General features: G+C 36.0%; 1 protein-coding gene across 1 annotated transcript; it reads right to left on the bottom strand.

Annotated features, from left to right (window-relative positions):
* Positions 1-4,544: 4,544 nt before the first annotated feature.
* LOC121413551 (transcription initiation factor TFIID subunit 12-like) lies at positions 4,545-13,582 on the bottom strand. Its single transcript, XM_041606407.1, has 8 exons — positions 13,415-13,582; positions 12,464-12,641; positions 11,636-11,731; positions 10,394-10,507; positions 9,348-9,482; positions 8,397-8,474; positions 7,015-7,129; positions 4,545-5,386 (listed from the first exon to the last, which is right to left on the bottom strand). The coding sequence occupies exons 2-8, from the start codon at positions 12,620-12,622 to the stop codon at positions 5,259-5,261; spliced, it is 825 nt and encodes a 274-aa protein (XP_041462341.1). The 5' UTR covers positions 12,623-12,641; positions 13,415-13,582; the 3' UTR covers positions 4,545-5,258.
* Between the last annotated feature and the right edge of the window lie 3,646 nt (positions 13,583-17,228).

Raw genomic sequence — 17,228 nt, 5'->3', positions numbered from 1 at the left:
ACATTATGAGAGAGAGTTGATATGAGAAGTATTAATTTTCACAGTCATTATACATGTATATTAGATAGCCAAGACAGATAGCCAATCGCGATTGGTCCATAACGCGTCACGTGATATGATCGAAATCAATGTATATTCCCAGCCGGTCCACCTTCGATGAATATATTGACCAACTGGTCCATGAATATATTTTTCTACGTGTATGGCGCCCTCTTGTGGATTAGATGTTACCATGCATTATCGGCCTGCCTTGGGTCCTGGACTGGACTTGAACTCAGATTTAGATCTAGGGCTTGGCCTAACCAAAGTTGATTTGAATAGAAAAGGGTCATTCACTGCGTTAGACTAACGTTACTTAGATATCTATAGATCAAAATCTAATGTTAGATCTATACCAGTTCAATCAATCACTGTGAATATCATAAACATGCTGCATGCATCGTTAGGCCTAACTTTATCTTCATCATAAGAGGCTATCTAATATAACAGATATTGACTGATGGGATGTGTAAAAAAGAACATTCTTTGGACCACCGAAAGGATTAATATTTTCCCTCGTGATCATATTTTCCCTCAGCGCTGTGCGCTTCGGGAAAATATAACCCCTCAGGAAAATACAAAATCCGGCGGTCCAAAGAATGTTTATATTACACACCCCATCAGTCAATATCTGTATAATATTGCAATATGGACTAATGTAAAAGAGGAATTCACTCTTTGGTACAGGAACCTTCCCAACAGCAAGTCTAAACAAATCTTGTTTGCACACTATAGAAATATTCACTACATCTGGGTTGGTTGCACCACCTCATTTTATTCCCAGAACCATGAAGTGCTCCTTAATCTCATGAAACCAAAAACATGGGAGTTAAGTAGCAATCTGGCATGCAAAGGAGTATTCAATTTGGTTGGTTGGTTTTCAGAGGTCAAATTAGGAAGATTCCAGTATACTGACTGGGATTCTGGGAACGAGTCAAATTGCTTATCTTTGTTATATGGGGCCTTTGATGTTAAAAATTGCTGTAATTCACAAATGATATAGGTTGGATTGTGCCGTTTAGTAAATGTAGATGATGATGTAAATGAAAACTAAATAGAATTGATGTTCAGAGATGAGAGAATGAGATTTCTTCAAGAAGTTTTATGGCATATCCTCTCTTTCCTTCCTCTTACTTTGGATAGGGTTAAAACTTTGTAAAGGATGAGTTACCGGTACATGAATAATACTTGAGTTTCATCTAACAATCCAGTTTTTCAACTGCTAAAATTCAAAGTTGGCGTCTTGCACCCTCTCGCTTGAGGAGTATTACGTCAGCAAGACTTGAAATCGGAATGAATAGTGACATGCCATTTGACAGATTTTTATACCATAAGGAAAGATATATGCTAATTCTGTTTTCACATTTACTTAGCTGTGGCAGCTATCCTTTCTATTAAATAAAATTTAATTCCAACAAGTAAAAATAAATATAAAAAGCAACCATTAATATTTTTGTACAATTTATTTACAAAACAAATATTACAAATTCTTCCACTTATATTTTAGCAGGTACAAGACAACTTGATTAACATGATCTTGAAACACATCTTGAATTTGTATGATACACGTAGTAGGTGTAAACTTTTCTTCAAAATTAGCACAAAAAACAGCCTACGGAAGCCTTGGATCAATTCAAACCTTGCTGTTGATTTCATTAATCCAAGAAGTTAAGTTCCAGATAATCCATATTACCATTAAAGGAGAATGAAATCATTGGAACAAGATAGCTTGTGTGGAAACTGAAAAATCAAAGAAACAGATCAACAAAAGTTTGAGAAAAATCGGACAAATAATGAGAAAGTTATGAGCTTTTGAATATTGCGATCACTATTGCTATGGAGATAGCAAGCGACAAAGATGTGTGATGTCACTGATGAACAACTCTCCCCATTACTTTAGTATATATTTCACTTGAATTGCCTCTTTTATCACATCTATCCATAGATCATGTGTTATTTCTACATGAGGGCATGTAATACATATTTTTTAAGAATACATAATGGATAAAGAGTTTGTATCATCGTAAGAAAAAGCAAAAAGAGACATTTTGAGGGTATTTTATAGTCCACCAAAGGGAAAGTTGTTCATCAGTGACATCACACATCCTTGTCGCATTGCCAATCGGAGGATCTCCATAGCATTAGTGATTGCAATATTCAAATGCTCATAACTTTCTCATTATTTGTCCGATTTTTCTCAAACTTTCTTTATTCTTATTCTTTGATTTTTCTGTTTCTACACAAGCCTATTTGTTCTAAAGGTTTCATTTCCCTTTAAGTTCCAGATAATCCATTTTACCATTTATCGTTTGGAAATCAATGGTACCTCATATGGTTTATTTCCAATTGGTCTAATGCCATTTTGTTCTTGAGGTGCTAGCACCACAATTGCGGTTTTAAAAGATGCAGTGTGAAATGAATCCGGGCTAAGGAAAAGTGGGGCTATAAGCATTAGCCAATCACAGAAGTCGAAATTGCACGATAATCACGCTCTGTATGGCAAAATCATCAATATTCATGAGCTGGGCATTGACCCTGGCCAAGCAAAAAGTATGGGGTTATGAAAGACTGTGTGAAACAAAAAGATAGTATGGGGTTAAGGAAATGTAGTATGAAAAGCATATTATTGGATGATCCCTTTAGAGCAGGGGTTCTCAAACTACGGCCCGCATAGCTTCTCAATCCACCCGCGAGACTCTGCTGGGTTTTTAAAAATCAATTTTAAGTCACAATATGAAACATAGCTCAATATTACCCTTTTTACACAGGGTTTTCTTAGCCCCAGACTATCGCTAACTCCGTACTATCCTTCACCCTGTACTATTTTTTTTCCCCCTTTCACACATGCCAAATTCTTACTGCTAACTCCGGATAAGGAATACTTGCTTTTCACAAACGAAACTCGCTAACCCCGGACTAGTGGTAGCTCATGCTTTATCATTTGTCAATCATTCGTAGTACAAGTACTTCACTTTTTACACACGCTAACATTGCTTAACCCCGTACTATAGGTGGGGCTAAATTGCCATTTAGCCCCACCTACGGGGTTAAGGTTAGCCCACTTTCGTTTTACACTAGTGATCTTAACCCCGTACTATCGCTCTTAGCACCGCAATTGCTGGGATAACCCTGCTTTTTTGCAGGGCCAAATAATCCCGTACTAAAGGTGGGGTTAGCCCACTTTGCAAAAATGCTGTGTAAAAAGAAAGTGGGCTAAGCTTAACCCCGTACTATAGGTGGGGCTAAATGACAATTTAGCCCCACCTATAGTACGGGTTTAGGAAATTTTAGCGTGTGTAAAAAGGGTAAGAGATTACATTTTGTATCAATGTAGACCTAACCGGATTTTTTTTATCACTTTTAAGTCACAATATGAAACATAGCTCAATATGATTACATTGTGTATCCATGTAGACCTAACCGTAATGGCAGTCAAATTAATCTGACTTTTAAACAAAGTTTAGTGGAGTCTTTTCTGTCTGTTCGATCTACTTTCTTATTAGATGACCAGCGCTGTTCTCACCATGTTTGGATCTACATACAGGTGCGAAAGTGCATTTTCCACAATGAACATTTTTAAGAACTAACTCATACTGAAGTACCTTAACAGGGGCCGTGAAATGTTTTCCAAAGTGCAGAGTGGGGGGGGGCTGGCCATGCAAAAAATCACAATCATATGGTAATTTTTAGGTTTTGTACATGGTTTTGGAAAACGGCCCCCTGCTTGACCAGTGAACATTTGCACCAGTGCATTCGTCTGGCAATTACACCGTTTGTGCCAAGGTTTAAGCAACTTGTTGCTGACACACTGTCACTTTTCCAATATTGAAAGTGACTAGGAGACTGACACCCTTATTAGAGTCTACAACAGACATGCTCTATTATTCAATCAACTTAGACTGCAAAAAATATTGATACTTCAAGACATTATCTGTCTCCCCAATACCAGGTAAGTATAGGTACAATCTAGATTCCTTTTAACAAAGTACTACAATTTTATTATCATTAATATTGACTCTCGCTGTATTTTGAAATCTTTTCTAATTTTGCCTGCGCTCCATACGAAACCGTTATAAATTTTTTGCATTAAATGCTCCCAAAATAAGGGCCGGATTGCACAAGAGAGCATCTAGGTCCCCAACCGCAAGGGTCTTTGTGCTTCGCGCACATTTTTTTTTCTAAGTATCCACTTCACCCTGGCCCTTTCAGGTTTACTTGGAGTCTCATCTGGCCCTTAAAAGAAAGTTTGAGAACCCCTGCTTTAGAAGATATAAACACAAATTGCTATAGAGAAGTCCTATTGACTGACAATCACCACATACATCATCATGTATGTCCACGGATCTCAAAGGCATTGCTTTCACTATAGAAAAAGCAGTTTTCGCACAGCGGCTCAAAATTAATCCTTCAATGCAGCAAATGCAGTGAAAATGCAAGTCAATCGACAATCTTTGGCAAATCGGTGAATTGGAAAAGCAGTTTCGTCCAATGTTTCTGAGCTGATGAAAAATGGCAAATATGATGTTTGTCCAAGGTCAGACGAAACATCTCTCTCAATTCACTGACCCTCAGCAAAGACTTCATTGTGATTTGAGTTACATTTTCAATGCATTTGCTAGGCTGTAGGATTCATTCTGCGCCACTGTGCAAAAACTCTCTAATATCTGAAAGGCTTGGTCTATATAGCATCTGAAATGCACAGTCTTTCACCATATTTTAAAAGGAATATGTTCAAATATAGCTAGTGTTTTTCATATGAGAGCCATCTTTTTTATTTATGTAAGCCTCTGTCGCCGGTGTCTGTTGTGAAATTTACATGTAGAAACTTCCTACAGCACATAGCCTGATATAGCCATGGAAATTACCCATCCTAAATCAATTTTCACATATATAATCATATACATACATGTATCTGAAAGGTTATGTCTTTAACCACAGAACATATTTTGAATGCAACATCTTCCAATGTTAATGTTTATATGACTGTTTTCTGTATATGAGCCATCCTTTGTTGATGTGCCTCTGTCGATGCTGGTCTCTCGTGTGATTCAGACACTTCCACTGGTCCGTGCCATGATATCCACATGCAACATAAAAGGCCTATCCTTCTGACTATACATAATCACCTTATGTACATATATCTGAATGGTGTTGTCTTTTCTGCAGGTATTGTCTCTCACCAAAGTTCATATATCAAAAGTAACATATTCCAATGTTGTTTATTTCTTGAGTGTTTTTCGTATAAGAGCCATTCTTTGTTTATGCGCCTCTGTAGATGCGGGTCTCTTGTGAGCTTTGGGTGCTTCGTCTGGTGCGTAGCCTGGTATCCACATGTTCCAATTCCTCTCTGTGTGAAAAATACAAAAATATTGCATGAGTGGACATTCTATTAGTCAAATATTCACTTAAGTGCAATTCCAGAAAATATGTACGTCCGACCCCCGACATTGTATATGTGGGACCTTCATGAAATTTTCTGTGTCTGATTTTTTTTATTCTTCTGACAATCTGTAATGTTCTCAAAGGACCATGACTTCATCAGTTTATGAAGTGAAGTAAGACTTGAGAAAAATGGGAGTTGGATCATTTTACAGAAATGCCCTTAAGTCGAAACAAGTTTATAGACCTATTAGAGTGTTACACAAAGAGTTAAGTGTGCCTTCATATAATTCATGCTAAAATACCGATGCACACACGATATTCGACACATAATCTCACTGATGAAGACATGTTGGTACTCATGCCCTGAGCTTAATCTGATCAATGGAGCTGTGTGTTGTATTCCACACACAACTGTGAATTTCAGTCAGACATATTTTTTCAAGAATCACACATCACAGGGGGTGTTTCACAAAGATTTAAGTGTGATTTTGAGTCAATTAAACACAAATGATCACTCATTGTTTAAAGAGAAATGCCAGTAGTTGCAGTAAACACTGATTTCATGAGAAAGTCTGTAAAACCATGCTTAATTGTCAGTATATCATCGAGGATCTAGATCTGGTACAGTTACATAAACTGAACTTTGTGAAATCTTGAAATCTACGCTGAAAAATGTTCACACTGAAGATTACCAACACAGATAGGCACACGTGGGACAGTGTATTATTATTGCTGGAATAAAGACCCGACGGAAGTGACCGAATCCGCGCTTATTTTGCTTATTTCTCAGCAATTACACAATTTCTTCCAGAATCCTTTGGCACATATTTTTTATTCATACAAACAGACACTTGGGTGGTCATTATATTAGATTCTGTTTAAATTTTGAGATCGTTACCAAAACTGGAATTTATCTTTAAATCTCAACCTGATTGACGAATATGCGGTAGTGCACAATCTGTATGGATGATCTGACCAATGTGGTGATACATTATACACAGAATACAATTCAAATTGAAGTGCAACTAATAAATCATACTTAATCGTTGTGAAACACCCCCCAGATTATGAAAAACACATGCCATTCACCACTTCAAAATTAAATTTCTCGTCAAATCAAAATGATTCCCACGATCACAAGAGATTTGACTTCAAGTTATCAGTTAATAATTGATGGAGAGCTTCCTCATGTAATATCAATTGTCAAGGACTTATGAAATTTTGTTGAATATCAAGGAAAGTAGAAAGTAAAACCAAATTATCATTCATCATTGTGTAATTGAAGTTAGTCACAAAATTATCCTTCATTAAAAGGTTTCACCATGTAGAGGCAGCAAATAGCAATCAAAAAATAAGAAAAAAAATGTAAGAATCACCCAAGTTCAGTTCGAGAAAATAAAAAAAATCAAAATTAGTTATATCCATATTTTCATTTATTTTGGAAACTTCTGGTAGAAATTCCGGGATAAAAATTACTTTCACTTGAGTGGGGACCGACCTCAACAACTCACACTAAATCACAGCATTAATGTTTTTAGGTTACATGTACATTGCAGCCCACACAGTGGACTATATGTAAGCACCATGACTCACCTAGATGCATGAGGATATCTTTGACTTCAAGGGTTGAAGACTTTCTATGTTTGGCCAACTGACAGCCTGCAGTCACTATATTCTCGATGAAATCGTCAGCTATTTGAAGCAACATCTGGAAAATAAGATTAGCATTGTAATGAGAGGGAACATCCTTTATCTGTCATTGTCAAGTAGGCATTACGAAGGGGTATATAACATGTTAAAATATCATTGCATACACTCAAAGATACTACAAGGGGAAGATCGGACAGTACATAGACCGCGTAATGAAACGCTTGGGAAGAGTGCCCCACAGCGTTGATTAAGTAACGACCTTTTTTGACCTTTGCGTATCGCGAGATGGTTGTGTACAAAACATATGAGAGAAATGGTGAAGGGTTGAAGGGATATACTATTTTTACATTTCAAATTTTTTTTATTCAATTTTTCCCCCTTACATTTGAGATGAATATATTTCAGATGTTTCTTGGTAAGAAAATGCGGAAATATTTTCACGAGCCACCCTTGAGCCCTCTCCAAACTCCTCTCTCTCATTTTCCCCATATGTTTTATACACAGTCGCGTGCCGATATGCGAAGGTTTACTTACTCAACGCTGTTGGGCGCCCTTCCCCATAAGCATTTATCGAGCGTTTCAAAAAATCGCCGAAGTGTCCAATCTTCCCCTTGTAGTATCTTTGATACACTGTTCTTCCATTGCTCTATCATAGTCATTCTTAAAATAGAACACACTAAAAAATAATAAACTAAAATCATTATTTTCTTAATAAGTAAATATTTATTAAATAAATAAAATAGAAAAAAATTATATATGCATGTTCACTGAAGAAAGACATTATTTTGTAAATACAGTCAAATCTACCCATCAACTTGAGACATTACCGACTTTAAAAAGTTTGTTGAGTAGGAGAACTTTGATCTCTCTGAAGTATGTATCAATATTATCTAAAACCAATAAGGTTTAACACCTTCCAACTAAGCAATCCATATTGCTTGAAGCTAAATTACACAACATATTCATGCTAATACTCAATTTAATGCTAACATTCTAAGACAGAAATAGATAATTGATTTTTAGACCAGGGTGGTTTGTCACAAATCTATTATAAAAATTTCTTGGGCAAGGTCCAGCAACAGAATGAACATTCAATAGAATGGCCTCATAATGAGCCCCTAAATTTTAATATTTTAAGGTCAAGGAAACTGTTCTATATTCAACACAAATGGGAATAATGAGAAAGGGCATAGCTAAATTTCAAAACTAGTTAGAGGGGAAATGAGGCCAATTATCAGGCCATGACATTAGATGACTTGGATAAATTTGTGACCTATGCGATGATCTTGCGAGATGGAGTACTAGATGTGTATGAGCTCGCTTACCTCTTCAACATCTTCATCAAGCTGTGTGTTTGGATCAACCTCTCTCACAAGATCTTGGATCTTCTTCTTGTTCAGAATCTACAACAAGATTACAAGAAATAAACCTCAATAAAAAATATGTAGGTCATTAAATTTCATTCTTCACAACTGGTAGCAGTAATCATAACAAAAACAAGATTCCATTCACCCTCACGATAAAGGTGTTTTCATAAAAGTAGAAAAATTAGAGAGACCTGATACTTCGGTAAAGGCTTGAAAAGAATCCCTCAAAGAATATGAAAGTTATAATAATCATTTTGAATTTGTGACATCAAGCAACTACCCCAGAAGGCATGTAACATAAAGTCCATTAATTCACATTTTTTAAATAGTTCATGACTGAAATTTATTTACTTAGAGCAAAATTATGATTATATGAATAAATTAGCATAATTAATTCATAAAAATATATGAATTCAGTGAAATTTACCAATGCAACTGCGTAGATTACGTCATTTTCTACCATCATGCAAATTTTTATTGACAAGAATCAAAATACCCTGGGAGATTTAGGGTTAAAGCATTTTTCAATTTTCTGAGAAAATTGCATTTTTATCCACCCAACCCAGTCAAATGGGTACCCTGTAGGATGCAAAAGCCTATGAAGTATGCCTAGCGATTAAGTCTTGCTGGAATGCTCCCAAGGGAGTGGAGAAAGGGCATAAATTCTCTACAGGCATGCAAGGATCCAAAGATCAGTGTAATAATGATTACAATTTAAAGTGCTTAGAAACATTGAGTGCTGTATAAATGTTACTACTATTATTTTTACACAAGGGTTTGGGTGTTAACTTTAAGTTCCACTCTGCCATGAGAAGAACCACTATTAAACCAATAAATCTGTGTAGGAGACATCTTTGACAAAGGGATTCATACATTACCACAATTATAATACCAATAAGATATCTTTACCTTGGATGAATCTCCTGTATCCCCACCGGCTCCTATGGACATTGAGATGGGTGATTCTCTAGGCGTATCACGTATACTAGATGACGAATGCTGCAGTGAATGGGAGCTGCTACTACTGCTACTACTCGCACCAAGCTGAAAAAAAAATAACGGGGGAGGAATTTTTCCTCAAGTTACTCTCAACTACGCATCTGCTGGATTAGGAATGCTGTGATTAGTGAGAGATGTATTGTGACTACCACTGGCACAAAGCTGGATTATGATTTAAAGGAAATGCATGATTCCTTGTGAACATTCTGCGAGAGAGTTCATGGTTATATACATTTTTGTTGTGTCATTTATCTGCATAGTGCTGGCAAGACGTTCCAAGGGGCAGAGAGGATCTCAAGAGCAGCATACTGCATACCCTACCCCCCATACTATTAGCCCCCTGACATACAAACATCTTGCAATAAACTCCATGTAAGAAAGCAGATAGGTCACAATAAAGAGGTTATGAACTATGACATAAATCACGATGGCGGTCTCCTGCGTTCATTTATTACATGATATATATATATATATATATATAGCGTGACGTTGTTTACATTTATAAAAGATTAATTTATACTCACATCCTTATTTGTATTTACTATGTAATATGACCACATTGTTTATATTGTGAATTATTTTGTATATTGTAATTATAAATTATTTTGTATTGTGTTTTTGAATGCAGAAATAAATGCAAACAACAACAATAACATTGTGAGGATGAATGTGATCCAAAATGCAAGTTTTGCATTGTGTCAGACAGGCAACAGTAAACAGCCTTCCTCTTACAGCAAGATTACCAAAGTCGAAAGCTGAAAGATCAATAATTTGATACTCTCTATATCCCAAAACAGTTTTTTTTCTACTTGTCAAAAAAAGATTGTATAATGTGAGCACTAAATGATTGAAACACATCTGCTATCCATACAGAATTACTGTTTTCATAATGTTCTGACTTATTTACATGGAAATGTAAACAGAAAAGACTCCTTATTGTGGACAGAAGTACAAACCTGGACATTGCTGTTGTTGTTGCTGCTGGATGCTATTGACTTGATTGCCTGTGTAGCCGAGTTGGGTTGCTGATGAATTGGGGCCATATTACCATGCATCTTCTCAACTCGGAGCTAAAAATTGAATTCAAATTCATTCATTCCACATCGCTTTAAAAACAAGGTACAATACATAGTGGATTAATCTAATAGAGTAAAAAAACAATGACAGTTGTACAATTTAGACAAGAAAAAACAAAGTAATGAGTGGGATGTGAGGGAGTAACAAAAAGTCATTGGCCTATCTAGGCTACTCCCTTTTTACATTCATTACTGATAATAAAACAAAATAATACCTTCCAATCAACTTTTGAGATTGAAAACAAAGATCTCGAAATCAAACCAAATCAGTAGACTGGAATAAATAGGCAATCCAATACTGTAACAATAATAATAAAAAATACACAATTCTGCAGAGAGCACACGGCACAATGTAAGAATTAAGAACATCATGTATTAGAGAAAGTCTCTATGACTATCAAGTATAGGGAGAAATAAATATCTTTAGGTTATGCATAAACAGGTATGGACATATTACAAATACATCAGTTATATCTATAATTCACAATACCTAGTTAAATGGAAGTACTTTATGGAATAGATTTCTAACTGGATGATGTGAGAATGTCATTCCATGTATGTAAAAACAATAGTGGAAGATTCCAGTTAATATTAAAGATAAATTGCAGTTTTGGTAACGATCTCAAAATGACTTTTTACAGAATCTAATATAATGACCACCCAAGTGTCTGTTTGTATGAATAAAAAATATGTGCCAAAGGATTCTTGGAGAAACTGTGTAATTGCTGAGAAATAAGCAAAATAAGCGCGGATTCGGTCACTTCCGTTTGCTCTTTATTCCAGCAATAATAATACAATGTCCCACGTGTACCTATCTGTGTTGGTGATCTTCAGTGTGAACGTTTTTCAGCGTAGATTTCAAGATTTCACAAAGTTCAGTTTATGTAACTGTACCAGATCTTCATCCTCGATGATATACTGACAATTAAGCCTGGATTTACAGACTTTCTCATGAAATCAGTGTTTACTGCAACTACTGGAATTTCTCTTTAATGTATGAATACATCAATATCAACTGGACTTTCATGCTTAGTACTGCATTTTCTTTTTCCTTGTTTTCTTGTGACTTTTATTTAATTTGAAAACTAAGTAATTTTGAAGAAGATCATATCAACTCCTTACCCTCTCTTGTTCCTGCAGAGCCTTCTGATGTAGTTCACGAAGCTTAGTCAAGTCACCTTCTTGCTTTGATGAAAGCTGACCAATCTTCTCCATAATCTTACAAAAGAATTATCAAAGAACATAAAACTGTTAACATGGAAGTGTTACATTAGAATACAAGGCATAAACGAAATTCATACTTTCTTCTCCTTTTTTTAGAAGAAAAAAAGTCTTGTGCAAAAATTAGTCTTCATGAACAAACTGTGTAAAATGTATTTTGTTTTATACATATTGGTACAAATCCTGTTATTTTTCAAATAATTTTCTTTTGTTTTTGTTTCTGGATCTTCATCTACCAAATACATATCAAATGGGAAATGTACATGTATGCTTGGGTTTTCTTCTTCGATGAACTGTAAGGGAATATTTGAGAGGCATTTCCAATACAGGCCAAGGAAATGTAACCTAAATAATGGTGTATGTGTATCCCTTAATAAAGGAACTTGGTTGATAGTAAATAATAAATGGTGATTTTTTGCCTGATTGCTTAAGGTCCTCTGATGGACTTGGTACTGAGGATGTCTTACCAAAGGGCACTAGTGCACAAAGCAGGAATGATGGTTATCGAACCCAGGTCACGGGAATCCGAAGCTTCCGCTCTACCGACTGAGATGTTAAATCAGAAGCAGTCATTTTTATTTCAGTCAAAAACTCTAATACAAAATGACTTATAGTCAAAAATAATTTCACCTGAAAGTAATATTCAGTTATAAATATGTTCACTTCATTTTGATCAAAATCCATCTATTGCAAATGGAAAAAAAATAATTTTGTATGTAGTATACTCACATTAATCTGAGTTTCAATGGCCTTGATGGTTTCCTGAAGTGTTTTACAAGGTACAGCTGCTTTGGGAACACCTCCTCCTCCACTTCCTTGGACAGCTGAACCTGATGTTATTGGTACCAAGGGTGGTACTGACTGGTTGGTTGATGTCTGAGGATTCATGGTCAGGAACTAATTGGAACTAAACATAATGAAAGAGGACGTTATTTATGGAACACCTTATCCTGATGAAAATAGTATCAAGGCAGATACAAATTGAGTAGATGATTGTCAAGACTTACATGTACATGTAGTGTATATGGAACAAAAGAAAATCGTAGAGAGCACCTAAGTCTGGCTCAAATAAACCAACAGCAAACCAAAGCAAAAGCCTCTAATGCCCTCAGTATGGCATCAATGCCCTTTTAAATATTTACAGACTGATACCTTGGTCACATTTGTTCTACAGCGGCTGTACGGCGAGTCGAAAACAGCTGTTCTAACATTTATTTGTACCAGCTACACGTACATGTATAGTGGTTTTAGTAAAAATGAATAAAACGGCTATTTTCTACTCGCCGTATGGCCGCCGGCGCCTTAGAACAAATGTGACCAAGGTATTAAGGCCGAAATTGCAAGCCCCTTTTACTTGAGGCCGTGGTGGCCTGTCATAACCCAGTGCAAGTGTCCTATTAAAAAGTACATTTTACTATTGACACTCTTTTATGCCCCTTCTTAACAGGAGTACCACCTTCCCCCTTCATCAAGTGCCCTTTTAAAAAATTGTTTTGCCTCTCTGAATTCTTAATTCGAGCCCTGCATACTGTAAACCATGACAATCCAAGGCAAGTAAAACAAGCATTCTAACTTGATAATGATATTAAATATAAAAGTAAATAGAGATCATGTGAATGTATTCAATGTAGTTTCTTCATCTTTCTTTATTCTCTCTTTTCTTCTCCTCTTGTTCTTCACCTTGTTCTTCTTTGTCTTGTTTTTCTCATCCTCATACATTTCATCTGGTATAAGATCCCTTTTCCCTCTTCCAAGCAGTTCATTTATGTGAGTCCAAGTTTTCCTAATATCCTTCCTGTGTATTTTTAAAAACATTGTTGTAATAATCTTTTTTTGCTTTTCCAAACTAGAATTGTCAACGCATTCTTATAAGCAGGCTACTTCTTTTTATTTCTCTCATTTTACATTTAATGTATGTACAATATAATTTATATTTATGATTAATAGATTTTAAGAGACTCTTAGTAATCCATGGTTTTCTACTTTTGCGTTTCTTATTCAGTTTAACAATGGAGAAGTGAATCTTATACAACCGAGAAAAGATAGACAAAAATAATTATAAGACTCATCTGCATTTGTCAATGTGTAAAGAAATGACCAATAAAAAATAAAGAGATCTTGTCTAAAACTCTTTTTATCTGTAATCAAACGCTTGTAGACCTCACTACTCGTTTTGACAGATATGACAGTCGGCTCTTTATTGATGCTGAATATGATCAGACAAGTCTGAGCAGAAAATCCCATTTTCAAAAGCATCTCGCACACAATTTGTGAATATATTATCTATGAGTGTTGAAGAAGAGGTAATATGTGTACATGTAGGTTTTGTAATAAGACTAAAAAAGTCAAATGATGTGGAGATCAACAAAATTAGTATTAAAATCGCCCATAATATAAGTATTATTATTTTCTCTAAGAAATTTGCAAGTCCTGTTCAAAGTAAAAAACAAATGACCTCACATCATTGTCAGGTGCCCGATATACACATCCACCAACAGTCTTAATTATTCATAACAAAGTCTTTGTATATACATTCGTAGCCCAAAGTTACATGTACTTTCGACAGATCATCGCTAATTGTATATTCAAGACCCTCTCTAATATAACAAGCAACACCACCCCCTCTTTTATTTCGTCAACAAACTTGAACAAAAGAATATTCAGGGATATGAAATAATTTCACATCTGTAGATGGTTTGAACCAGGTCTCTGAAATCCCAATAATAGAAAAATTGTGTTTCACACTGGATAAGAAAACGACAAGATCATCAAAGTTTTTAAATAGACTTCGTAAATTTACATGAAGGAGAGAGAGTTTGCTATTACCCTCAAAAAGAAAATCATTACAATTAATTACACTCATTCTCTACAATAGCTTGGTCATCTATATCATCATCCATGATGAAGAGATGCACATACTAAGTAGAATTTCAGCAACCTTAAACATCTTGGAATATCAATTTAAAAAATATACATCAAATACCTAAAGTACAGCTTGGGGTAGCCATTCAAAGAGACATGCACATACACACCCAGACACAAACACACACAAAAAGAAACATACAGGAGCATCAATATATGTAGATGAGTAAATATATACAATGACAGGTAAATATAGCAAATAAAAGTAACAAACATTGAGTTTGTCTTACAAAACACCAAGAAAAGTGATGAATGAGTATTCAAGGTAAAAAAAGGTAAATACAAGGAGCAAACAATGAGTTTACCCTCTGGGAGATTTTACGAAAAATTATTAGCAGTAAATAACTACATGAAGTAAAGATGATCTCAAGAAACAATTTACAGGGCAGTAACTTGTTGCAGAGATGTTAAGACCTTCTTAACTTGGACACCATCTTGGGAGGTTTTTAGGGCAGCAATAACCCTTCCATCAGCTGACCAGGCAGCAGCCACTTTGTGGTGTTTCACCAGTTTCATTAGAATCTTGTGATTTGCCCTAGTCAAATCCTCTTGGATGGAGAAGCCAGAGTCCTTCATCTTTCGTCGATTCTTCAGCAGCGCAAACTTACTTCTGTGTGAACATAGTTTCACTAATATCGGGCGGGGCTTGCTGTTTGGAGAGCGGGGCTTATGGCTTTCCAGAACGATGGGATCTGTCGATCTCGGCCTGGGTCAAGTTGTAGCCAAGGTGGTTTGACACGGTCTTGATCACCTGATCGTCAGTGTCTTCATCTGGTGCTTCCAGGTCTCCAAAACCATGCACATTATTTTGTCTGCTGTATAGTTCCATATCGTCAGCCCTAGTCTGACAAGCCCCCATCCTTGATTCCAGTTTTTCCATAGATGACTTGAGGCCTTGAGGGTCTTTATCTCCTCCTTCATAGCTAGGTCGGGATTTTTTAAATTCAGGGATTTATTTAATCTTTATCCTGCATGTCATAGGCCTATTATTTTATATACACACACACACACACTAGCTTGTTTTTTATGTATTTGTCTCACCCCCCCCCCCTCCCCTTAACAGAGCTTGTATGATCAAACTCAAAAGCCTGGGTTTCAGGACTATATATATTTACCCCAAAACAACAAAAACTAGCTAAATTTATATGGAGATGAAATATAAATGTGGTCTACATTATAATTCTCATGAATATTCTTTAATGGAAAAATGTGCTGTTCGATTCGAATCGCCGACGTGCTCTTTTCTAAAGTCGATCGGCATTGACCCGCAATCACTGTCTCACTTTTCCCTCAAAATCTTCCCAAGTTTAGCCCTAGAAAACTTCAAAAATACAGTGAGTATTGAGTTCATACTTTCACTGGGCAATCATGATACAAAGATTCTTTTATAAACCCATATTCAAACATAGTATCCAAAATAATTTAAATACGAAGAAATCAGGGGCCGATTGCGCGAAAGGATCTTTGCAAGGACCGTCTTTCGTGTCACCCATTTTTTATGATGCGCTATGTGAAACGCATTTTTAATAAATCATCTACAAACATATTTTATTCGTCCGTTGAAATAAACAAAATGTTTGTTTATAAAATGATGTGATATATAATGAAATTGTATAAAATTTGATTTAAAAGCAAGCTAACAAATCTTATTTTTTATCATAAATTTCAGAAACACCCTGCTTATAGTGTATCATAAAAGATGGGCGACACAAAAGACGGTCCTTGGAAAGACCCTTTCGTTCAATCGGCCCCTGACTTTTAAAAAAGCCTGGATTCTGAGTGACACTACACAAATCATATGGCGTTGTATGGCTTCCCGAAAGCCGATTCCCCCGTTTGCCCCTTTCGCAATCCCTTGATCCTCTGCGATGCCCCACGCGACACACGCTATTTGCGATAAGGTCTATCATACCTTGAACATACCTTGAAATGAAGTGCCACACTTCAATCTTCACGTAGGTAGATATTAGTGTGGCAGGGTTTGGGGGGCTTTGTAGCCCATTAATAACCCAATTTGGATAGTCTCTGTTTCAAGCTGAGAAGGGAGGACGATTTGATAGCTTCTTCAGGGAGTTTATTCCAGCTATCGATTACTCTTTTGCTAAAAAAGTGTTTCCTTATGTCCAGTCTGGAATGAGTTTTTTTGAGCTTTTGAGAATGGCCTCTGGTACTCTGATACGTTGCTTTCTGGAACATGAAGTCAGGATTGATGTTATCAATCTGTGACATTATACGGTAGGCTTCAATGAGATCATCCCTCTTCCGCCTATGTTCCAATGTTGTGAGGTTTAGTCTTTTCAATCTGGATTCATAAGGCATGTAAAGTAGAACGCGGCGTGAAGTTGGTTGGATATTCGATATTCGATATTCAAACTGTGAAGTTGGTTGGATATTCAGGTTCGATATTCAAACGCGTGTGAAGTTGGACAGATATTCAATATTCGATATTAAAAAATTAGGGGTATTGAAAGCTAGTTAGGGGTTTTAAAAGGTGGAGCACGTCTCGGGCAACCATAAAATAGCTGGCTTGCCCTAATACGAGGATTTTTTAGGGGACAAAAGTCAGTGAATA

Source organism: Lytechinus variegatus, chromosome 4, assembly GCF_018143015.1.
Source record: "Lytechinus variegatus isolate NC3 chromosome 4, Lvar_3.0, whole genome shotgun sequence".
NCBI lineage: Eukaryota > Metazoa > Echinodermata > Echinoidea > Temnopleuroida > Toxopneustidae > Lytechinus > Lytechinus variegatus.
The sequence above is the reverse complement of the archived record's forward strand: the minus strand, read 5'-3'. Positions and strand labels throughout refer to the sequence as shown.